The 25,139-nt window shown below is 47.0% G+C and overlaps 1 protein-coding gene across 4 annotated transcripts in view; it reads right to left on the reverse strand.

Moving 5' to 3' along the window:
* Positions 1–25,139, reverse strand: part of DGKG (diacylglycerol kinase gamma) — a 210,833-nt gene that overhangs the window by 55,184 nt on the left and 130,510 nt on the right. For all 4 annotated transcript variants that reach the window (XM_047732347.1, XM_047732341.1, XM_047732340.1 and 1 more), the window contains one exon: positions 13,107–13,197. In XM_047732347.1, coding sequence (XP_047588303.1) covers positions 13,107–13,197 — 91 coding nt within the window. The remainder of the gene's footprint in view (positions 1–13,106; positions 13,198–25,139) is intronic.

Genomic DNA, 25,139 nt, shown 5'->3' on the forward strand with positions numbered 1-25,139 from the left:
TCTTAGGTTTCTTTTGATCTACAAATTCCTTGTTCTTTTTCCCTTATAGTTTAACATTTATTGAAGGAAATGGGCCAACTGGGCATACAAGTCACTTCAGGATTATTAAAATGCAGATTGGGATTCAGGAGATCTGAAGTAGGGCCTGAGACTCTGCATTTAAAATTTCTATGTGCTCCCCAGTGATCCTGAGTGCTGTGTGTGATGGACCACACTAGGAGAAGTAAGGCCGTAGCTTCCCAGATTCTGGATTTTGCTGATTCTGTATCTCGGGTGTCTTTTATTTATGTTTATTTTTATTTTTTTATTATGTTCAGTTAGCCACAGTATAGTATGTAACTGGTTTTGATGAGGTGTCTTTTAAACAGATTCCCAGTCTATCTCCTGTATGTTCACTAAGGTGGTACTTACAGATCTAGAGGCTTGATCAGATTCAGGACTGACATTTTAAATCAAATTTGATCAATTAATTCATTTAACTTCTAAAAATTTGAGTATAGTTGACACTTGGGTTGACTTTTTGGCAAGACTACTTCATCAGAGGGGGTGTGTATTCCTAGTACATCTCATTAGGTGGTTATAGCTTATCTCATTTTGTTGTTGGTGGTGGTGTTATGTTCAGATTGGTTAGTGGGTTCCAGTGTGGTCAGCTTGAATCTTCCATTTCTAGAGCTTTTAAATAGTGGATGCTGATCATTGTCTAGACCCATTATTATAGTCCCCTAGTGGAAGGACACCCTTGAGGACACCTTAGTACTCTTTCTGTGCCTTTCTTTGGAATATCTACAAATGTCATTTTCTCTCTGAGTTCTTCCCTGTCCACTCTCCAAGAGGGCTCTCTCTCCTCTGTGACTGTGTTCTCATGGAATCAAGTTTTAAAAGTCATTGAGTCCAATCACTTCATTTTATAGATGGGAAAAACGGAAGTTAAATTGGAATGGTTCAATGTCACAGAACTAATCAGAATCAGCAGGCCTGAAATTAGACTTTTGGTCATTTGGATTGGCAACCAAGAGGTCATGAGTGATTTTGTAAAGAAGGTTTTTGGCAGGGGGATAAAGGCCTAAGCACAAAATCTTAGAATGGTGAAGCCAGATGGAATATTAGATTTGGTAATCTCTAATTACCAGAATGAGAACAATGAGACCTAGAGCTGGTAAGTGGCCTTCCTAGATTACACAGCTAATTCTTGGATGATCTAGGGCTTAACTAGGGACTGCATGGTGAATAGGGGTAGTAGTGAGGGAAAAGTCAGAACAGCCATGCGTTTTGGGGGTACATGAGGCTGGAGAAAGATTAGATCTAAAGGGTAGTACGACTGAGGAAAGGGTTTTCATGGAGGTTTGAGGCAGAGAAGATACTCAATGAATACATATTGGATAAATGCACAGAGGGAGGAGGACATTGAGGATGCCTAGAATGCAAGTAGATTGGAATGAAAGAGAAGATGCTGAAGACAGTGGTGGACATTGGTCTGGGGATGACACTGGAGTCCTTTCCTACCCTGGTGAGTGAGAACTGGGGGTGGGGTGTTTTTGAAGAGTGAAGTAAGGAAGTACTGGGTGATGTCTAGGGAAAATAGTATCTCAGTTACTAGGAAGGAAGAGAGAGGGCTGAGGAAGAGGTGGACGATATCCAGACACGCTTGAATAAGGGTTCTAATGGGGTGAGTGGGGGATGGACATGAAGAGAGGCAGGCCTCACTTGATGCTTGGGCTCTATGTCAGGGCCTTAGATATACGCTCAAGGGCAGAGGAATGGCTGACATAAAGACCTGACTAAGATTCCCCACCACCCCCCAACCCTTCTGAGAGAACAGGATACTGATAGGCATTAGGAAAAGGGAAAGCATCTGTACCATCCTCTACAGTCCCAGGGTCCTGTAGGGCCCGGGAGAGCATGAGTGGTAGTGTTCATTCATAGTGGCCACATTTCTGCTTTGGTGGGTGGGGAGGGTGCTCTCTCTGTGAACTGGCCTGGCAGGCTGGAATGTAACTTAAATTATGGGGAAGGAAGGCTGAGCACTGGTTCAGGGTATCCTTTGATTTGGAAAGAGGAGAGTAGCTGAGGAAGAGGGTGAGCTGGGCCCTAGCAAAAGCCAGTCATGATACCCCAAACTGGTCTGCATACAGGCCACAGAGTTGGGCCTACTTGCTTTTATTTCTGTACTTACTCCCTAAATTGCCAATCACCTTTTTTATGCCTATTAGAATCCTACCCTTCCAGCTCAAAAGCTATCTCCTCTATAAGGCTTTTCCCAACGCTCTACGTAGAAACCGATCTTTTCCTTTTCTGTTCCAAGGAAACTTTAAGCTCCCAGAGGACAGGGACCACATGTTACACGGTTCTGTGTTTTTCAACGTACCTGGAATGTCTTCCCCACCTCAGATGTCCAATATCACTACTGGGAAGGAAGGAAAGAAGGAAGGAAGGAAGGAAGGAAAGAGGGAGGGAGGGATGAAGGAAAGAGAGAGAGAGACAGAGAGAGAAGAGAGAGAGAAGAAGGGAGGGAGGTAGAGAGGTGAAATCCCCAAATAGAAATCAAAGTGTTCTTTAAAGAAAACTGACAAAGTTTCTTTCCTTCTAGGTGCATTCCCACAGCTTCCAAGAAGGAATATATTGGCCAAATAAAGTGCACTGAATGTCCAGGTTAGGGAGAGATAAGGAAGGTGAATCCAAGTCTGCAAGAAGTAGTCCTCTGATCACAACTAAGGGAAATCCATAGCTGAAGGGCTTGTAACAAGACTAGGGCACATGGGGCAAGAGACAGAAGACAAAAGCATTTACTTATCTATCAAGAGTGATGAAAACCTACTTACTTTGTGCTAGACCCTGGGGATAGAACAGAAATGGGACACAGTCCTTGTCTTCAAGGCGCTCACAGCAGGTCAGTGCTAGAAGCAATGGTGTGCTCCTAAGTGCTTAGCAGCAGGATCTTGCGGGTGGGGCAGGGCGTGGGGGGGGGCAGCAGCAGCTCTGATTGTGGTGTTCCGTAGTATAAATACTCCCACTATGGCCAATCTCAAGCTACCAACATGCACCATCACTCAAAGTGGGGCTGGAAATGATGCACCAGCAAGCAAGCTGGCTCTAGCCAGTCATGGAGGAGGAAGTGGTTATCTGCGTATCTGTAGGGCCTGTTGCCAGAGACAAGTATTGGGAATACAAGAAAAGCAGACAGGACAAACAACAATGTCTGTTTTTTCCCTAGAGAATAACAAAAGAGATAATCTGATCTGTATCCTGGGGGAAGAGAAGGGGATAAATTGAGTGGTGTTGATGAGTGGTGATAGCATTATTGGAAAGATAGTCCTGTACTATCTACACTAACAAAAAAAAAAAGAAAAAGAAAAGAAAAAAAAAAAAAGCCTGGCAAGTAGGTAAATCTTAGGGGACATGGCTTTCCCTGCAGCCGGAGGGGCAGTTTTAGGTCATTTTAGCAGCCGATGTCTGTCATGGGCAGTTAGATTCTAATGCCAACGAATGTTGTATGATGATATTAACATAGATCATTTATTGAGTAACTATTGTGAACCAGGCATACTTCGTATTATTTTATGTCTAAGCCTTACCACTCTGCACTGTTGGTATTTGTAGCCTCACTTTTACGGATGAGGAAACATTGCCTCAGTGAAACAAAGGAAGATCCTTCTTTTCCCAATTTATGCGTGTTCGTGGTAGGCTTCAAGAACCTGAAGTTTTCCTGCATGAGATGCAAATAGTGAGCTTAAGAAGTCTAACTTACACAGCACGTACCTGACGCCTGATCATTTTGTCCTTTGTTACCTACAAAACCACTTTTTGAGTATTCTTGAAAGAGATTGAGTATTCTCCAAGAGATTGGAGTCATCATTTTAAGGAGGACACTGGAAAAAAATGGAGTCTATCAAGAGAAGAGTTGTCAGGAGAGTCACAGGTCTGTACATCGAGTCACATGAGGAACTGGGGATAGTTAGCTCAGTGAAGACAGTAGGAGATGCTGTGGAAGAGAGATCTTCAGCTCTATGAAGGGCAGTCACACGAGGAGCAAGAAGGCATGTTCTGTGGGCCTCAGAGAGTGGAAATCGGCCCACTGGATGGAGACGGATGGGGATCTCAGTCATGCATCCCATAGACATGGACTGTGCACCTACTTTGTTTCAGGCATTGTTCTAAGTGCTGACAGGGGAAGGACATGGTGAGGAACAGGACACACATCCTTGTTCAACATCCAGGAGAACTTTGGGAAAGTCAGAGCTGTCCAGCCATGGAATGGGACTCTTGAAAAGTAGTGAGCTTGCTCTTCTTGGAGAATCCAGGAAGAGGCTGGATGTGCACTTATCAGAATGTGCCAGAATGAATCTTTTTGTTGAGTGGCAAATGGGACTGATTCCCCTTCCAGTTCAGAGATTTAGTGTCTGGTTCAGCTTTGCTTTGCTGGGCTGGACTGCAGTACTGAAAATGTGTCATCCGGACCTCCCCACCCCCCACCCCACCAGCTTTGCCCACCCAGCTGCGGGCTCTGCGTTCTCTGACAGGGAGGTGCGGTGGGCCAGAAAGACTGGAAAGTGGCCACCATCTGTGACAGGGATGACAGAGTTTTGGCGGGTTTGTGTGGGCTCAAGGAATGCAGCATTGAAGCCATGTACACAACCTGCTTAAGAACATCCCATGGGCAGAAAATGTTTTCTTCCTCTTCAGCCCTCCTCTGTTGCCGTGCCAGGCGGGCACAATGGTGCCTTTGAGAGGGGCAGCTGGAAGGGGGTATTGGCAGGGAAGCTGGAAGTAGAACATTGCAGCTGGGTGGGGGGGGGGCCCAAATTCATTTCCAGGAGCAAGCCTGCACTGAGTGCCAGTTTCCAAAACAAAACTGCTGTTTCTCAGAGCTCATGGTGGTGGGTTGCCTCAGAGTTGGACAGAAGGCAAAGCCATTTCCTATACACTGCTCCACCCTCCCCAAGTTCAAAAAAACCCAACCCAAACACAAAACTGGTGTATTGAGGTATTCTAGCTCTGGATGCAGATGAACAGGTTTTGCTCTCTGTCTGGGTCGCTCAGGCCAATGTGGCGTGGATAGCGCTTTACTGAAAGGTCCAGCTTTTTGGCAGACGGAGCAGGGCTGATAGCCATGGGGACCAGCAGGGCCCAGGGGTAGGTAAGCTTTTGGGCCATAGGAGAGGGCTCAGAATGGAGACCCCTTCTTCTGCCTTTCAGAGTCACTTTCTCTGACCCCACAGCCACCTGGGACCCTTGCTGCCACATGGGCTCGGCCCACTCGCTGTCTTAACTCTCTCTGGTGGGAAAGAAGTGGGAGAACTCTGGCATTTCCTGCCCCGGGTTGACAGTTGTCCCAGACCTTCTGCTACTTTCAGAGGTCCTAGCAACAGCTCAGGGATGGGCGTGGGAGGACTTCCCACTCAAGGCAGTTAGAAGGTGCGAGTGCCCGCTGTAAGCTCAGCCATCTCCCCCTTTGTGTTTGAAATGGAGCAAGGTCCGTCCCTTTTATTTTCATGGCTTCCAGCAAAAAGCTCTCACTTGAGGCTGGTCAAGTGGTAATTTGTATTAATGTTTATACTAATTATGGGATTTTTTCACACTTTGGTTCAATTTTATAATGAATAACTATAGAGCCATTACTTCATTTCAGGCACTGTGCTAGGCCCCAGGGATCCAGAATAAATAAGACAGAGACCCTGCTTCAGACAGCTGATGGCCTAATAGTTATGCCAAATCTTACATGGGATCCCCACTATCAACTCGGGCACATGTGCCTTAGGTGGAAAGCAGAGTATAATGCAGAGATCATCTCCTCCAGGAAGGGAAGGGACTGTGGGGGCATCTGGGCCAGAACCTCATCCAATCTTAGAGTTCTTACTGATTTTTAGGAGACTCAGTTTCCTTGTATCAGTAATAGGAATAACATATACCATGCAGAGTTGTTATATTCGTGTCAATAAGACACGAATGAAGATGCCCGGACAGAGCTTATCTCAAGGTAAATGACCGCTGCTATTATTAATCGGTTGATCCTAATGGACTTGAGATATAACACTTATGTGTGCACAGAAATATTTATATAATCCTTTGTTAGATTAGATACCCTTCCTGAGTCAATTCTACTTCCTTAATTCCTCTTCTGTAGAAGACTAGGATCAGCAAGTTTATGATCTCACTAAGATAGATAAATGAAGGCCTATCCACTAGAGGCACAAGTCATATCTGTGTATAATATCCCATGTCTGTTATATAACCCAGTTGTAGGAGCAGTGAAGGATTGGAATGCTTCTATTCCCTGAGGTTCTTGAATCTCTTGAGTGTGGAGATGAAGATGATGAATTCTTTTCAATATTCTAAAATTTCCCACTGACAGAAGCTCACAGTTTGTCATTACTTGGAAGATGCATCTCTTTGGTGGACATTGTTTAGGGAAGTTATTCTTTGACTAAGGGACCTTGAGGGTTGAAAAGTTATACTCACCAGGGCAGAGGTTAGCCTAGCAATCTTCCAGGAACCCCTTGTGGGTGTGCCTCCAAGCCTGACAAGCTGTCACATGACCCCAATCCGGGGTCATCTGAGACTGCCTATGGCCTCATCTAGCCTCTGTGCCATGTATCCCCCCACTGTTTTGTGAAAATGTGTGCATGAGAATTCATCCTTAAAAGTTATTCCAAGGGGAAAAAAAAGTTATTTCAAGGTCCTTGGAAGACACCAAAGTTTGTATAGCCAGGAGTCTGCAGACAAAGAAAATCAAAGCAATTCAAGAAGAACAAAGGAAATGGAAAAGAACAAGAAAATAAGAGCATATGGATGAATGGAGGCTTAAAGTGAAATATAGGGTTCACATTTGTGGAAAATAAAAAAAAAAGGGGGTCGTTTAAGAGAGCAAAAAAGTGACGTGGCTGAAACAGTAAGAAGACAGTGGCATTTTGTAAGAGAAAACTGATAGAAACCATTTCTTCTTACTTGGCTGAAAGATTTTAAGGATAAGGGGAGGAAAGTTGTAGACAGTACATGGCTGAAAGAGGTAGAGAGGGAGGACAGAGCTGTGTTGAAAAATGGGTAAAGATTTAAGAAATCGAAGGATCACAGAAGTCCTCCTAGAGACCTGATTTTCAAGAAACAAGGGTTAGTATTCTTATAGGGTTGAAATAAGGCCTGCATTAAAACAGTGCTGACCTGACTGCTTAGAATGTGGGTTCCCTTTCCCCTCTGCCTCTCTACAGTTTAAAGTGTTCTACTGAGAATTTAGGTTACTTTTATAATCAGGGAACGCGTGGCCTGCATAGGTGGAGGGAGGAAGGAACTGAGGCGGGGACACCAGCAGCAGTAAGGTGCTGGGCGTTGGGCAGGAAGGACTGTGAGCTGGCCAGTGCTGCCTTGGGTGGTCTCAGTGGGACGATGGTACTGGAGTGATGAAGCCATTGCTCCTGACTGAGGAAGGGAACAGGCCAGAAGGAGGATGCCTCTCTAAGGCCTGTTCCAGCCTCCCTTTGACTGCAGGGTTTCATGCATAATTAGGTTGCCACCTTTTTATTTTCCAGGAACTGCAAATCCCTTTGAATGTTCTTCTCACCTCTCCCTTCCCCAGGAGCATGTTTTCATTTCATCTCCCTTGGATTTGCGGCTGGGTTGATGGCCTGAGTGTTTGGCCCGTTCCCATCTTCATTACTCCAGGCTCTGAAGGGCTCTACCTGCCCACGCTGAGAAGGTCTGAATGCCCGAAGAGGCCTGGATTGAAGATTTCTTCCCCACTTATGTAAGGGTGTGCACTACTGCAGGTGGAGACTGAGGCAGAATAAGAGAACGCCTCCCCCTGGAGCTCAAGCTGTGAGCTGGCTGGGTGAACTTGGCCAGGCCACTTAAGTCGTAAAGCCCTTGATTTCTCTCTTTTGAAAAATAATGGCACTTGATTGGCTTGAAGTAGCTAAAGGTATCTGCCCAATCTTGAAACAATCTGATGCATTCATTATTAACTTCTTTACAGCACACCTGGCTGTGCTAAATGTTAGTTTTAGCATTTAGGATATTCGTGGACAAGGCCCATATCAGGAGGGGGATCAGCTCTCCCTAGCACCGTGCCCAGCACACTCCCTTTTGTAAAAGTAAATTTCTAAAAATTTAGATGAAATTCGCATAACACAGAAGTAACCATTTTAAAGTGTGTAATTCAGTGGCATTTAGTACTTCCGCTCACACTCTTTTTAAAGTGTTAGAATAACACAGTCAGCTAGGTTGGTTCCATTTTGTTGTAATAACAAAATGCTGCACTGCACCTCCATGCTTACCCTCTCGTGAGCTTGCATGCAGGAAATTCTCTAGGCCTGCGTTGCAAAGAACCTACTGGGTCATATGGCCTACAAATGCATTTTCAGTTCAGCGTATACCGCTAAACCGCTCTGTAAAGCAGTGGCCACTTGAATTTCCATGGCGGCGGCAGAGGGTCCCACTTCTGCGCATGCTCACCACCGCAGGACGTGGGGAATGAACTAGTTCCGTCCACATCAGCAAAGACAGATCTCCAGAACATCGTGGTGAGTGAAAAAGGCAAGTTGCGGGGCACAAAAGGATTGTGGGGGAACTCAGTTCTCTCGGTAGTATTTTCTCCCTTTGATTAAAAAAATACTTGAAGGGAATAAAGCAAAATATTGACAAATACCATTTCTAAGTGAGGGGGAAATGGGAGTATTTGATATATTGTTCTTGAGATTTTGTTGCATTTTTTAAAATCCTCAATTAAACGGGGGGTGGGGGGGAGGACAGTGATGTGCAGCTTCCCAAAATACACAGGATAACAGATTTTTTTGAGCAGCTTCCAAATTTGGATTCACTTCTCCCCATGCAGAAATTCATATTAGTGGGGCCAGCTAGCCTTCCCTTGTGAACATTGTTTTAAAGTAGATAAAATATCAAGGAATTTTGGAAGTTCTTATTTTTAGCCAGTAAAATGAAAAATTTCCACAGCATATAAAATAAAGTGCTCTAGTCGAAGCCTGCCTGGTTGGCTCCGCCTAACTATGATCACGTCTAAGAACCTTTCCAAAGCTATTCTGGGCCTGGGGTGGGGGAGGTGACTCACTGTGTCCCTCCCTCACCCCAGCCCCTATCTGTTTATTCAGGTGAAATCAGATTAAAATGAACCTTAACAGTAGCTTCAGAAGGGAAGAGAAGTCAGAGACAAGAGATCGTGTGAGAAGCCTTAGACCAGGGATGATGAGAGTCGCGGGGGTGACATACTGGCTTCTTAATTAGCATCAACCATAATTTAGGGAGCATCCATTTTCCAGAACAACACTAGCTTTCATAGGCCTTCCTCTGTGTTACAGGGAAGGAAGCATTCAGAGTGAGCATGGGCAATGTTTCTCATGCTCTCTTTTTGATAAATGTAAAAATCTCATGCTTACTTTTAATGCTCTCTGAAATGTTAAATACAAGCATGTGAATAAAAGGAGATCACATGTGCCCCATGTCTAGTTGAGAATCTGGGATCTAAACTGTGTGCCAGCATCCAGGGGTATCCAGGATTTGCCTGGCCTGACCATTCGTAGGCTGTAGACTTCAAGGGAGCTCCTTGCCCTCTCTCTCGGCTTCTATCCCCTACTCTGGAAGGGTGATTGTGACGCCCGCCATGTGGGGCTGCTTGCAGATTCTGAGCCCTTAGCTTCATTGCTAGTTTAAAACAAACAAACAAATGTGAAAACTTTAACCCAGATAATAGCCTTGGGAAGTAGGTTAACCTCTGTCATCCCATTTTATAGAGGAGAATACTGAGGCCCGGATACACTGCAGAACAGGGCTCACCTCCTGGTCTTGTGTGTCTGGGCCAGGTACCTTTAACGGTGCCCACCCTGGCCACATCTCTGTGGGTAAGCAGGAGATCTAGACTTGTCTTCTCCCTTGCCTGAGTCTCTGAGCAGCTCAAAACAGCATCTGGAATGATTTGGCTCACGTGGCTCCCCAGGACCCCTGGATCCAATCTCCTTAGGACTAGTTAAGTGAGGATACTATATTAACCAGCTGTAATGTGTTCTGTTCGATGGGCCATAAACTTCCAGAGAAGCGACCAAGTCTCCTAGTCCTTCTCAATAAGCCACGAGCCTCAGAAAAATAGACTGTGTTTCCTGTGAGAGATTTTAATGAAGACCTTCCCTGAGTAATCTCAGGTTAGCTTTAAGTCTTACCACCCAGATTGTGACCAGCATGACACACACTCACAGCAACTCTATAGACTTTACTATGTGTTACCTTCAGTCCCTAACCTGTGTGCTCCTTCTCAAGTTGCTGAACCTCTCGGCCGTAGCTTCCTCAACCATAAAGTGAGGATGTAAATATTTGCCCTGGATGTTCTGAATGAAAGGAGTGCTGCATGGGAAAGCCTTTTGTAAGCTTGAAGGCACAGCCACGACCCTCCTGTGGTCCAGCGTGAACCCATTCCTTTCTCAAGGGAGCTGTTGAGGACTGTGTCTTCTGTTCCTCTAAAGCATCTCTCAGCAGACCCACCTAGCCGCCTTGGCTGAGAGAGAACCAAATGGGCTCACCTTCAGCGGAGGAGGAGGAAGCCGTGCAGCCATGCTGAAGAATTCACGGAGTGAATTTTTTGCACTTTCAAGGTCAATCTGTGTTTAGTGAGTTCTAAGCTAAAGTCATTCCAGGAGATCTAGAATCTTCTCTCTTACTGGTTTCCAGCAACAGAATCTTGATCAAGTTACTTCATGCATCTGAGCCTTGGTGTCTTTATTTTAAAAATGTGAAGATACTTGCCTCACCGGGTGCTTGTGTCAAATGAGGACACATAATGGTAAGCAGTCAAAGCATCTGACTTTTTCTTCTTCCCTTTGTAATTTGCTCTTCCTTCTGTTTGCCCTTCTAAATTTCTGTGCCTCAGTTTGCTTTTCTGTGAAATAGGAGTAATAACGCCTGGCCATTGAAGCTCACAGGGCTGCTGGGTGACTACGCAACGAGCAGAGTTGGGCTTTGAAAACAGTGACGTGCAGTAGAGATGCCTGTGGGGCGGGGGATATTCTTGGGGTCACTGACCTTGAGCTGGGGAGGGTACTGGTCCTCACAGGCCTGGGCTGCTCTGTGTAGCAACTGCTTTAGCAGGCCACCTCGCCAGTCTCTCCCACTACTTTCCCTGAGGCTCCTGATGTTCTCCCATCTACCCGTGGTGCTCTACGGCTTCCCAGCCCCTGTCACCCACACGCTTCACCCCCATCTGCTTCTCTGTCCTCTGGATCGCAAGGCCCAGGACCATACCCACACTGCTCTCTGGATGCCGAAACCATGTCCGCCCCAATCCTGCAGGCTCTTAGCAACGGCCTGCACATGACCACCCCCTCCCTGCATGAATACATACTAAAAAGACTCATTTGGGGTAGATAAGGAACACAGGAAATGCCCCCCCAAGCCACCAACGACCCATAGTTTGAACAAACCCACCCCCTCCAGAGGTCCCCAGCGTCCTTGGCCCTGAGGCCACCAGCCCCCTCTATGGTTGAGGAAGAGGCCTTGTGTCTTGGGCCCAGAAGGAAGCATGGGCAGGGTGGGAGGAGCTGGGAGGGCGAGCCACACAGGCAGGGGAGCCGAGCTGCTCTATTCTGGGCACAGTTTCAAGGCCAGCTGCAGGGAGAACAAGCAGGCGCTGTGCGTCTGCAGCTGGCAGTGGTTAGGCGAGGGCTGTCCCTCACTTGGGGTGTATTTAAAGAGACCCCACCAGACGATCATGCCAACAGGAAAAATGCACACACACACAGACACACACAGACACACACAGACACACACACACACACACACACACACACACACACACACACACACGGGCTCTGTCGGCCTGGCTCAGTCTCCAGGCCCAGCCCCCGGCCTCGTCCTTCACTGCATCTCCCAGGCAGGGGGTTGAGAGAAGTGGCCTAGCTCCTTGGCCTCTTCCAGGTGCAGCTGGTCCCACCTGGGGACACACAGCCCTGGCACCTGGGCCTTTCTGTCCTCCGACTGAGCTGGGCACAAGTTCCAGGGATTAGCCCTGACCAGCTCCTCCAACCCTGGGGTTGGTAACCCGGCAACCGGAGGGGAGAGGCAAGCAGATGAGTCAAATGGAAGCAGAGAATCTCTGGCTTTGTGTTTTGTTTGTGAAAACTCCCTGGGAGCACAGTCTGCCTAAAGCTGGGAATGGTGGGGCTTTCCCACACTGCTTTAAGCCAAATGCTCCTCCTCCAAGGGGTGCCCAGGCCCCACCTGACTGCTAATGCAGGCTTAAGGACAACGCTGGTGGGCCCTGGGGGAGCCCATCCTGGCCGAACTGGTTGGCGCCTCTTTCACTTGTTTTTCTCAAGTGAATAGAGGCCACAGGCCTGAATCCCACGGGAAGGTGGCATGGTAGCTGAGGGAACTCACGACCCCAGGCCCTGCCTAGCAGAGACAGGCTCTCCGGTGGCCAGAGACCAAGGAGGCCTTCTCCTAGAGGTGAAGAGACTTCTGAGGGGAGCCCAGTAGGAGTGGGCTGAGCGGGAGGGAAGCCTCAGGCAAGCCCGTGTGAGGCAGGCTGCTGCAAGTGCCTAGAGAGGAAAACAAGAGTGTGCCAACAGCGGCAGCTACGGAATTTAAGGGGCCCACTTTGCGATGAAAAGTCAGGGCCCTCTGCTAAAAAGTTACCAAGAATTTCAAGATGGTGACATGAAGAACATTAACCCGAGGCCCCCCTGGGCCACTGCGCGCCCATGAAGCAGACCCTGGGTACCTCTGAGTCGGCTCCTTGAAGCAGCTGTGACAGTGGAGGCCGAGTGGGCTGGGAGATATGTGCCCGGTGCCTGTGGGCTCCCAGATCTTTACTGGCTCTGGGGCACCGCTTCTCCCCCTTCCAGCAGCTGGTCTCCCTGTGCTGCCGGCAACTATGTCTTTGCCTCTCTGAAGGGGGGGGGGAATCCCAAGACCACGGTGGGGACAGGGCTGAGGACAGGAATGGATATCTAGCCCCAGAGCCCCAGGGCCTCCCTGGACAGGCCAAGAAAGGGCTGGGAACAGGATGGAGACACAATAAATGGACTCCATTCGGGAGCTCTTCTTAAGGACCCTGGAGACATGTTCTGAGGGGGTCTGACAGTCCAGGACCAGAATCAAGTTCTGGGAACCCTTACCTCCAACTCTATGTGGTCGTGGAGCTTCTTACAGGTGGCAGCAAAGGTCTCTGAGGTGCCAAATTCAAAGTACCACAGCTTGTTCTTCATCCTGCCCGATGAAGAAGAGAGCTGGCTCAGTAATCTGTCTTTGGAACAGCCATGGCAAATAGCTATGTTCTTAGGGCTGGGAGGCCCAAGCCCTCAGTATTCCTCACTCCTGTGTTCTCAGCACTTGTTCATCAGACGATTGGGAAAGACATTTTTCACCAACTCTTCCAGCTATGAACTTCAAGGAAAAACCTGTTCATTTCTTAGACATCATGGCTACTTGGCTGAATTGCCAATGGCTCTGAACTTCCTGGTCAGAGCAGCAGAAAGGCGTGCTTGCCTCTGCATCTGGAGCAAGGGAAGAATTCTATGAAAACCAGCCAGAGTGGGGGAAGTGCCATCATGCTCCGATCGCCATCCTTTCTATGGCTAATGCAGAGGACTTCCGGTAGAGCCCTCTCTTGCGTATCGTTGGAGTATGAAGGGAAGCTCAGACAGACTTTTCAGACTTGGGGTATTTACAGTCTCGGGGCAGAGAAGAGAGAGTCCCACATGAAACCAACCAAAACATGTGCTGCTTTGTCTATGCGCTCTGCCTGAGGGAAGCAGAGTGGAGAGAATTAGACAGAGATTTGCAGACAAGGTGGAAAGAGAAGGAAAAAACCAAGTTGCTTGGTAGCAAGAGCTCCCGCCATCACCTACTCCCCAATTGCATTGCTTAGGTCCTGGCAATATTTCATTTATGGGGAGAACTTGTCATTTGCTTTGAAGTAAGAGTTCACCATTTTGAGCTTTAAAATTTTTCAACATTTTCTTTAGTGGGCGGCGGGGGGGAAGAAAGGGTTCTTTAGTGGGGGGAAAAGAAAGGGATTCCCGCATGGCTGGGGGCTTGGCAAAGTCAGACACTGTGTCCTGACATTTGGTCATTTTGATCAGATGGTCTCACCAAGAAGTGTGTCTGCTGGTCTTCCATTCCTTCCATCCCACCTGTCATCTCATTATGAAGGGCTGGCTAAGAGAAGGGACACCTGTCCGGTTGATAAGCTGGCAGATTTTGCTAAGGAAGGAGTAAGCAAAATCACATCTTTCTTGACACAGTCTTCAGGAGAGGAAGCCATCTTGTGCACTCCCGGCCCTCCAACCTCAGATTTGTGGCTTAAGAGGAATGGAGCATTCTTTGGAGGGAAGAAGGCTCTTATTTTTTCCTAGTATTCTTTGGGCCACAGGAGACAGTCTTCAGAATAAAAGACATCATTTATCTCTGCATTTCTCAAAGAGAACATAAAAGATGATGAGACTGTTCATTGCATATGATTTCTAAGATCTAGTTGACTGGGAAGTAGCTTTTCTGATTCTATGTATGTATGAAAAGAAATAATAAATTTTGAGGGAAATAAGGATAGGCAGGATGTAGGGAGTTCTGCCTAATGAAGAAAGCCGAAATGGGTATACTCAACAAGCTTCTCAACTAGTGTGCTGTAATCCTGGACTATGGATCCCCTCGGTCTTCCGGTGGCCAGGCTGGCGTCTGGGGCCGACTGAGCCCTGCCGTCACAGTGGGCGTTCTCATCGGTGTGCCAAACAAGTGCTTTTGTTTTCTATGCCTGCCATGAAGTGAAAAATCTTAGGAAACACTGTTCTAGATCACTGGCTCTCTGTAGGCACAGCAGTGTGAATACAGATCACCTGGGGACTTCATTAAGATGTAGGTTCTGATTTAGTCATTCGGGCTGGGGCCAGAGAATTCTGTGTTTCCTAACAAGCTGCTGATGTCGGTCGAGGGATCACACCTGGTGCTGTGAGGATGCAGAGAGAGATGGGTAGTTCTGAAACATTAGTATTCCTAAGAATTGCCTGGAGAATGTGATTAACATGCTGTTTCCTGGGCTTCGAGCTATAGAGAGTCCCTGTGATAACTGTGGGATGGGGCCTAGGAAGAGGCAAGAGCGCCCCAGGGATCATTATGAAGGTGGTCAGTGATCACGAATTGAAGAAGCATTCCTCTAGCTACCAATGAAGTGATGGCCAAGGAAGAGAATGGACTGATTAAACCTGACAGGATTCCTCAAGGAGGATAAAATGAGGGTCAACGCCTCTCCATAGACCGTAATGGCAAAAGACCCAAGGACAAGAATAACACAGACTGTCATAAATGTCAAGGTTGAGCATTCCTCTCCAGCAGCAAGAGCATCTCTGTAGCCAAGAGACCTGCGTTGTGATTCCATTTTCAAATATCACTTCTGGTCTGAATCATGACTTTTGAAAGTTATTGCCAGGAGATTTAGAGTTTTAATAAAAATTTCCGGAAGCCACCAGCTATTTTTGCCCCAGAAGTGGCTCTTCTGATAATCTAATAAGGTTAAGAGGTCATGGTCAGGTCAGTGTAGCAGAAAGACTGAGTGGATCAGATTCCTTGTCTATGGCTGGTAAGATGCCCGGGGCTGCTCTGTAATCTCTGACAAGTTTTAAGCCTTAGTTTTCTCACCTGTAAAATGGAATTGATAAAAAAAAATATGCTTCAAAGGGGAAGTGAGAAGATTAAATGAGGCGATTGCCAAGCACTTCCCATAATCCTGGCTGCACAGTGAGCTCATTAGCTACGTACGTATTGGCTATTATTTCAAAGTTCGGGTTGACATATTTGGATAACGTAGTAGGGCAAAATTGACAGATCGGGCTGGGTGGCTGTGGACATACGTGCTCATTTTTCTAGGGCAGGAAAAAATGTGATCTTATTTGTTGGATCATGTGTCTTGACTTGTGGTCAGAAACATATGTTCTCCACATGTTTATTCTAATAGGTTTTTCCAGATCATGGACCACACCCTAATCCTTGGTTAATTATCTTGACTGGTCACACAATTGTCCAAAGACATGATGTTGATTAGGAATATGCTTCTGTAAAAGTGCATGTTTGGTGTGAGATAGCATTTATCAGTTCCAGAAACTTTGTGTTGGAACTAGATGGGGGTCTACTAGGTATACTGAAGACCAAAACATGGCACTACATGAGCCAGATACCTGGGAAGGACAGACAAGGAAAAAGATCACAGAGTTACGAACAAAGCTTTAAGCCTTGCGAGTACCTAGGAGAAGGGACATCCAGTTCTTAGGGAAGCCAGAGGCAATCAGGGAAAGCAACCTGGGGGGGAGCGATGCCAAGGTTGAGTTCTGAAGATTGTGGAAGGGAACAAAGAAAGGAGCATTCCAGGCAGAGGAAGAAGCCTAGGCAATGGCACAGGGCAAGAAAGAGCATAAACTTGCTGCAGGTGACCTAAACTCAAGGCGAATGGGCTGCTGATTGGCCAGGTAAGGCTGGAAAGACAGGCAGGAGCACATCTGTAAAGGATGGGGATGTTACACTTAGGTGTTTGGGCTTTATCTTTAAGTCTATAGTGTGTCGTGGACCATCCTTATGTGAGGCTGCTGGGGGGGAATGGGTGAGGGGGGCAGTAATAATCTCATCAGATTTGTGCTTTTTAAAAATCACTCTGTTCCAGACGTTTCTGCAAAGAAGACATCCAGATGGCCAACAGACACATGAAAAAGTGCTCCACATCACTCGGCATCAGGGAAATACAAATCAAAACCACAATGAGATACCACCTCACACCAGTTAGAATGGCTAAAATTAACAAGTCAGGAAATGACAGATGCTGGCGAGGATGTGGAGAAAGGGAAACCCTCCTACACTGTTGGTGGGAATGCAAGCTGGTACAACCACTCTGGAAAACAGCATGGAGGTTCCTCAAAAAGTTGAAAATGGAGCTACCCTATGGCCCAGCAATCGCAGTACTGGGTATTTACCCTAAAGATACAAATGTAGTGATCCGAAGGGGCACGTGCACCCGAATGTTTATAGCAGCAATGTCCACAATAGCCAAACTATGGAAAGAACCTAGATGTCCATCAACAGATGAATAGATAAAGAAGATGTGGTATATATATACAATGGAATACTATGCAGCCATCAAAAGAAATGAAATCTTGCCATTTGCGACGATGTGGATGGAACTAGAGGATATTATGCTTAGCGAAATAAGTCAATCGGAGAAAGACAATTATCATATGATCTCCCTGACATGAGGAAGTGGAGATGCAACATGGAGGGTTTGTGGGGTAGGAAAAGAATAAATGAAACAAGATGGGATCCAGCAGAAGACAAACCATAAGAGACTCTTAATGTCACAAAACAAACTGAGGGGGGCCGGGGGTAGGGGGGCAGGGAGAGGGTGGTTGGGTTATAGACATTGGGGAGGGTATGTGCTATGGTGAGTGCTGTGAAGTGTGTAAACCTGGAGATTCACAGATCTGTGCCCCTGGGGCTAATAATGCATTATATGTTTATAAAAAAACTAAAAAAAAAAAAAAATCACTCTGTTCCAAGTGTGGAAAGTGGCTTGGAGGGGGTGGGTACAGATTGGAGCCCTAGAGAGTAGTGTGGAGGTGATGTAGAAATTCAGAACAAATTGGGAAGGGCCTGAACGAAGGTAGTGACAGTAGAGTAATGGAGAAGAGAATGCTTTCCAAGAGAAAAAGCAGAAGGTGGAATTGACAAAGCTGATTGGGTGTGAGGAGCGAATGAGAAAGAGTCATCACAGAAACACCGAAGTTTTCGTCTTAGTGTGAGAGATGGCAGGTGCCTCTTCACTGAGAGAGGGACACAGGAAATCATTGCTCCAGTGGTGGTGGTCTTTGTAACTGAAGTACAACTCTCTAGTGTTTTGCCCTATCGTCCATGCATCCGTCCATAGAACATCTGTTGAGTCATCCTATGGGCCAGGCACTGTGTAAACCTTGGAAATAGTCATGAATGAGAGTCTCTGGCCTCACAGAGCTTCCATACTTTGAATAGCTTCCCCCAGACACTAACATTCGACCTCTGACCCACAGAAGATGAAGTGTCCAAAATTTAAGAGCTTTTACTTCTTTTTCTAACTCAGGCACGTTTTAGATAGAAATGGATACATTCTATTTCCCTGGCCTATGGCCATGGCCGCTGAACATTTTACATAGGCTCTCTCTTTCAAGTCTCAGAAGAACCCCATTAAGTAGACACTATTGCTACAAATAAGGGAACTAAGATTTGGGGAGGATAAATAAGTTGTCTAAGTTTGCAAACCCAGTTAGTGAAGAGTGATGCCCAGCCCTGTCTGTGCTCTGCTGCCCTGCCACTGAGCCTAGTGTGCTTTCGTGGTGTGCTGCTGTGTGTCACTATCATGCTTCCTAGACCTCTGTGGTTCTCACTCCCCAGGTTGTTAAATGGATGCACTTGGGGATCTGGGGGGTCAGTCGTGACAGTACATCCTAGGATATATTGCCTGATGCACAGTGTCAGGCCCTCCCAGCTCCCAGGAGCCAGGGGGCTTCGAGAGGAGTTGGGATTGGATTTGTCATAGGAACCTCCTGATTTTGAATCTACAGAGTCTCACAGAGTCAGGGAGACCAGAGCGGACCCTGGTAAAGATGCTCCCAAGATACCCTGCTCTTTGCCTTCTCTCAGCTCACCCAGAAATGGCGCAGGGGCAGGCCCTGGGGACCATCCCCAACACCAAGTGCAACAGGGAAAGCTGGAAGGCAAACCAGTTTAAGAGGCATGAGAAATCATCTAGAACAGGTCCTGACCTATGGAAGGCGCTCATCCCCTATACACATTTTGTTGATTGAATGTTGCTGATGGACTGTCGGTAATCAAAGCACTGTCTTGATAATGAAGAAGGTCACTTATGTGTTTAATCAGAAAAGATAGCCACTAGCATTTATTTGAGATAATATAAAGGGGAGTTATTTTGGTTGTCTCTGTCCTAGCCACCAAAATGGTTCAAAGTACGAGTACGAAGGCTGGGGCCATGGAGGGTCGAGCTAGAGAAAGGAAGGGACCCTTACTGGGATAAAGATGGCTCCCAGCACCCTACCTGACTGAGGTCAGCCATTTTGGTGGGTCCCGAGGTGGAGGCTGGCTTCAAGCCAAGTGATGTAAGAGAAGACAGAACCTTTCTTTATACATGTTGGAGTGTTGTTGCCAAGGATTTCACTGGTAGGCGTATCTGAGGCAGGGCTCCCTGCAGGTTCCTAGTTGCCCCTTTTCTCAGCTTCTGTAAGCTCAGGAGGGAAACCAAATGCCCAGCTTCCCATCATTGCACACCGAGACACCAGGGGAGCGGCAACAGGGATACTTAGGGTCTGTCTACACTGTCAGAGCAGATCTGTATAGCATGGAGTGCTGGCGAGTTTTTTGTTGATCTGGAACTAGGCTCTGGCCTCTTAATTTTGTACTCTGCTAAACATTTTACATATATTATCTCTTTTCAGTCTCAGAAGAAGTCTATGAATAGGTCCGGTTGCTACCAATAAAAACTTCACAGATTGAAGTACGTTCTCCTCTGCCTCACTTTCCCTTTTCACCCTTCCGTTGACCAGCACCAGCACCTTTCCAAAGCCCTTGGTAAAAGCCTACAGGCATGTGATAATCTACAAGGGGCAGAGGGACAGACAGCCCTACCCCACCCTGCCAACCAGAGCCTGAACGCCAGTGTTCCTTCTTCTCTTTTGAAGATGCCTCCCCAGACACTTGACGGTTAGCCCCTGCTGGAGGGTTCCTGCCCTGCTGCCTACGGTGCTGGTTTCTGTCTGTGTCACCTTCAGTTGTACAAGAACATGGCATTTGGAATCTGAAAGGCTAGTGTTCTGCCACTTGCTGGCTAGGTGAGTGATAGGAGTTCTTTGAAGCTTCGTTTCTTCTACAAAATGGGGATATTATTTTCTTTCTTTTTAAGATTTTACTTTATTTGGGGGGAGGGGCAAGGGGACAAGCAGACTCTGCTGAGTGCAAAGCACTACAGCCTTGAGATCATGACCTGGGCCAAAATCAAGAGTCAGACATTCAAGGCCCTGAGCCACCAGACACCCAGGAATATGATTTTCTATCCCACAAAATAGTGAAGATCCTGTGGCAAATACACAGCACCAAGCAGTCTCACTGCATGGGAAGGACTCACTAGCAGTTCTTTCTAGTTACTAGGCGATGCCGTCCCTGGAAGGCTCATTCCCCTATGGCTGCTGGGGGAGGGGCAGGAGTGGAGTGCAGGGGTCTATCCTAGACAGCCAGTGTATTTGAAGAAAATAAAGCTAACAATGCTTTAGTGACTTCTAGAATGCTTTTTCTGCATCTCTCTTCCTGAGTTTTTTTTTTGGCTCACCATAACTTCCCTTCTCATAATCACCTTTTAGCTAGAGATGACTAATCTTTAGCCAGTTGTCCCAGGGCAGGTTTCCATGTCCACAAAACTCCTAGATGCACGGTCAACCTCAAAACTACCATCTAGCTTAGCCCATCCTTGAGGCGGAAGACCCTCGTTGGGGCTCCTCAAGGGCTTTCAGTCACATGGAGGAGAGGCACATAGCAGGAGCGACACCATGGGTTGATTCTATTTCTGGGTTTTGTTAATTTCCCCCGGCTTTATAAGAAAATAACATCGATTGCACATGAGTGAGTTGAATCTCTCATTTGACAGATGAGGGCCAAATGAGACTAATTAAAAATGTTCTTTTGTATTTGTCAGCAGTTTAAGGCTGGATTCAGTCATCATCCCGACAGCCTATGAATAGGCCATTTTCAAGGATGTCCCCAAGTAAAGCCAAGCTAGCTGCTGGGCATTTTTACCCACAAAGGCAATGGAGCTTCTGATGGCCCTTTTCTGATATTCTAGGAAGTTTGAAGGGCAACAGACTTTTGAAGTCATGAAAACATGAAAACATTTCTTTGAGTTTAGAAGGCTACAAAGAGGACACTACAGCTATTTCTAGAAATAGGAGCCCTTGAAGTAATGGTATTCCTCTTTGTGGTTTGGACTTTGATAATCAGGTTCCCTGAATGGGTCATGACTCAGTCATTCAGGCCTTCTTTCTCGGCCTTGTCAAGCAAATGCTCCCCGCAAGATGGGTTCTGTGTTGTGTGGAGGGGGCGGACTGATGTGGTGGAGGGCGTGCTGGGCTAGCCAGCAGGGACTCAGCCTCGTAGGCCTAGTTCTCATACATGTCGGCATGTGACACCATGACTTACTTGGGGTGTCCTGGCCTCAGTTTCCTCGGCACAATGAAGGGTTTGAAATGGCGGACTTCTAAGGTTTCTCCCAGCTCTCTAAACAACCAGAGATAACACAATCCAGGACAGGGTGGGAGAGCCCACGTGCTCTGTCACCATGCTGGGGTATGGGCCCCAGTATTGTCAGAACTATCATCTTTTACAGAGAAGCCAGAAATATGTCTTTATGTTAAATCTGATTATTAGAGTTAGGCAACAAACTCATTTTTTTGGTTTTTCTTTTTTAGAAGTGGGGAGGGAGGGCAGATGGAGAGAGAGAATCTCTCCCAGACATGGGGATGGATCTCACAACCCTGAGATCATGACCTGAGCCAAAACCAAGAGTTGGACACTCAACTGACTGAGCCATCCAGGTGCCCCTGAATACAATTTTTTAAAAGACCCAAATCTACACATCAGGGGAAAACTATAGCTAGCCAACACGCTATTTCAGTACATTAATTATAAATTTTCACAAGGTTCAGCTCAATCAGAAAACAAAGCAAAGAATTTCAGTTACTGCTCTCAGGGATTTGTTGAGTTACTGATGGAGCTACTGCTACTCCTACTGAAGACAGTAGACCAGTGTCAGGTTACTAAGGTGAATAATAATCTAGCAAAATTAAACAGATGTGATAACACAGAAAGAACAAACGCAACCTGAGCTGAATTGTAATTGAATGATGAAGGTCAGTAATAATAGTGAGAATACTTTATCTGTTAACATTTTACACTATTTGAATACCAAGGGCCTTTAGAAGTTTAGTAATTGTGTTAAGTGAAGTTTAGATCAAAGGTTTAAAAAAAAAAAAAGAGCCGAGGCAGGTGGGCTTGGTTCTAAGGCCAGGATATTAAGTCCTGTAAGAGGCCTGTGACTGTCCCCTCACAGGTGCTGTAGAGGCCATCTGTGTCACCCGCACACCCAGCTGTCCTGGCCCATCAGGAGCTTGTCACCGCATCTAATCCACCCTGCATGCTGTCCCCTGTTCTCACTGCTCACTGGAATGGGCTCTCCATGACCCTGAGGCACGGAGCTGTGTGTGAAACAATCTTTTCCAAGAGGGGGCACTGGCCCCTGTGCTATAAGGGAAAGTGACCCCCCAGCAATCAGGAAGCAGGCTTTATAAATAGCTGTTTTTGTTCTCCGAGTGTGACTCTTGTGCCCACGGTTCCTGCCAACAGATTTGTCTTGGCTCAGTGTATTTCGGCTTCAAGGAGGCAAGGTATTTGCTGGCTGTTTTCCATACTGGGGACAGACTGGTGTTCACGGCACTCAGGAAAATCTAGGGTGGTGACTAGATTAGACAACTGGAGACCAGAGACCGGGAGGGGGTGAGTAGAATTTTGTGGAACAAAAAAAGAGGGAAGGGCTCAAGAAGGAGCTAAAGGAAACAAGAAGGCCAAGAAAGGAGGAAGGACATGCCTCGTATGTATTTTGCAATATAAATACGGAATCCTCTTAATAACCTATGTTATAATCGCCTTAGTAACTTCTTAGCTCATTTTCATGTGTGAAAAATTACCTGTAAAATCACAGATGACAGATCGTTTGCACTTAAGGGGCCTTTGGGGTCCGGGGATTCCCAGCCAGAAGATCACAGGTTCCAAGGAATCTTCCAAAGTATGAAAGGAGTCCATGAGTTGCTGTCAACATTTCTTAATGTGAAACAGTATTTGTGCATTTGCTCATAATAAAGACTGCATAGGCTATCTAGTGGGTTAAAATTTTTTGCCATGGAATGGAATTAAACCAATTACATTGGTCACCTCATGGTAACCAGAGCCACTGATTGCATAGTAAATGGGTGGTGTTGAATAATAAAAATGGGAAAACAAATTATTACTTGGAATAGCTTTATGGCTGACAGAAATCTTATTCAATATGGCACCCATGGTGGTGAGGGATGAGGAATGAAGAAAAATAGGGTGCATGCAGAACTGCTAGACCATACCAGCTCTGGAAGGTGGTTCTCTTCTAAGCCAGAGCAGTCTTCTCATGGTACAGATTAGGAAGCTCAGACCAGTCCTTGGTGACATACTGGTTGGAATCCAAGGCCCAGCTCCAACTTCTAGTCCGCATCCCTTACCTTTCCACCTGCCCTGGCTCCTGTTGCTGTGCCTGGGATGCATCTGAGAGAAGTGGAAGGATCAGCCACTTCAGGGGACCTAGTGCCTACAAAGCTGCAGCCATTCCCAGTGGTGCAGTGGCTTTGTTCACATCTCCCCAGCCACAGGCATGGCTGAGAGAGTGCGGTTCTAGGTTGACCGACTCTGGTTGCTCAGGGCCCCGTGGCGCTCTTCTCTACAGAGTCTGTGATCTGGGCCTCCTTACCGGCCTCTGGTCTCCACTCTTCTCCTGAAGCAACAAAAGGCCAAACCCACTGGGCAGCCTCTCCACCACTTTGATGGAGTCTGGGGTCCAGACAATCTATCCCCTCTGAACAATGATGCTTCTCTTTCATGCAACACTGTTTGTTTCCATGGACTACGGACATAGTCTCCTTTGGTAAGCTCTCCCCATTTCTGTCTGGCACCTGACGAAATCTCCTCCTAAGGGCAGGACTCCAGCATGAAGGCTGCCAAAGTCTGAAATCTGATCCTCCCCCACAGTAGCATCGATGACACACACGTGTGTGTGTGTGTGTGTGTAGACACACACAGGCCAGCACAGCGAGGCTTCTCTGATACTCCGCTGTGAAGCACATTCACAGCCATAGCCTCTCTGAGGTGATGGGGTCTCTAGAATTTCCACAGCCCGACTTGAGATCTGTCACAGTGATGATCATGCCACCCCATGGTCCTGCCACTTTGGGGGTGACCCTCGGGAGCGACAGCTAGTGAGGCAGCTAGGGTTTTCCTCTCCTGAGGGCCGGAGTGTCTGGAAGGTTCTTCCAGTCAGTATCTGTCCTTGCCAAGAGAAAATCACTCCCTTCCCCCATCCAAAAATTAAAAAAAAAAAAAAAAAAGGAAAAAATCTCACAGAGTTTGGCTGCTTTCAGCAATCTTTTCTTCCTTTGAAGATTTATTCGTGGAACGAAAATCCCCCTCAGGCCAATTTGGCCCATGCTAGAGGGCTCTGAGTAAGTTTGCTCTCCCAGGTCTCAGAGAGCAAAGTCAAATACTGGGACAAAAGGAAATCCTGTGCCTGGAGGAAAGGGGGCAAAGGCAGGCGGCAATGTGTGTTTCTAAGGTTCTGTAATGACTGCTTAGTTGTTGTGTATCTTTTTTTTTTTAAAGTAGGATGCCCAGTGTGGGATTTGAACGCGTATCCCTGAATTTGAGTCGCATTCTCTACCAACTGAGCCAGCAGGGCATCGCTGCTATGTACCTTTTTGATTCTGAACTATGCTTTACCAGCATTCACACATCCATCAGCCCGGGAGGCTGGTCTTCAAAGGCAGGTGGGGACAGTGAAGGCCCAGGCAAGAGGAGATGGCTGATTAGAACATAAGTCCCAAATGCCTAGAAAAGGCAAGCCACTTTGCTAGAATGGAGCTCATGTCCAAGAAGGCTGCTTCCTGGGTCCTGACCAACCAAGGCTAGAAACTAGAAACCATCTGGGCCAGTAGAGGCAACCCTAGAAGCAGGTCCACACCCGCTCCCTACTGTGATCACCAGTGGGCCGCTGAGAGAGACAGCAGAGCTTTGCCTTCCCTCTGCACACCCTTCTGTCCAGCTCCCCCTCCATCTATTGAGAGTCCTCTCAGTCCTGACTCACCCCATGTTTATTGTGTGCTGCCACTGCTCTAGCTGTTTTGCAAACCCAAGGGTCCCCCTCTCGTGGTCCTCACGTCTACACTATTGATGCATCTGAGACGTCCTTCAAACTGCAAAGCTGGACTGGAATAGTATCACGGTGTCAGAGGCAACGAAGGAGCCTGCTCTCTTCTCTCTCTCCCACAAGCAGCTTTTCTGAACAG

Source organism: Lutra lutra, chromosome 1, assembly GCF_902655055.1.
Source record: "Lutra lutra chromosome 1, mLutLut1.2, whole genome shotgun sequence".
Taxonomy (NCBI): domain Eukaryota; kingdom Metazoa; phylum Chordata; class Mammalia; order Carnivora; family Mustelidae; genus Lutra; species Lutra lutra.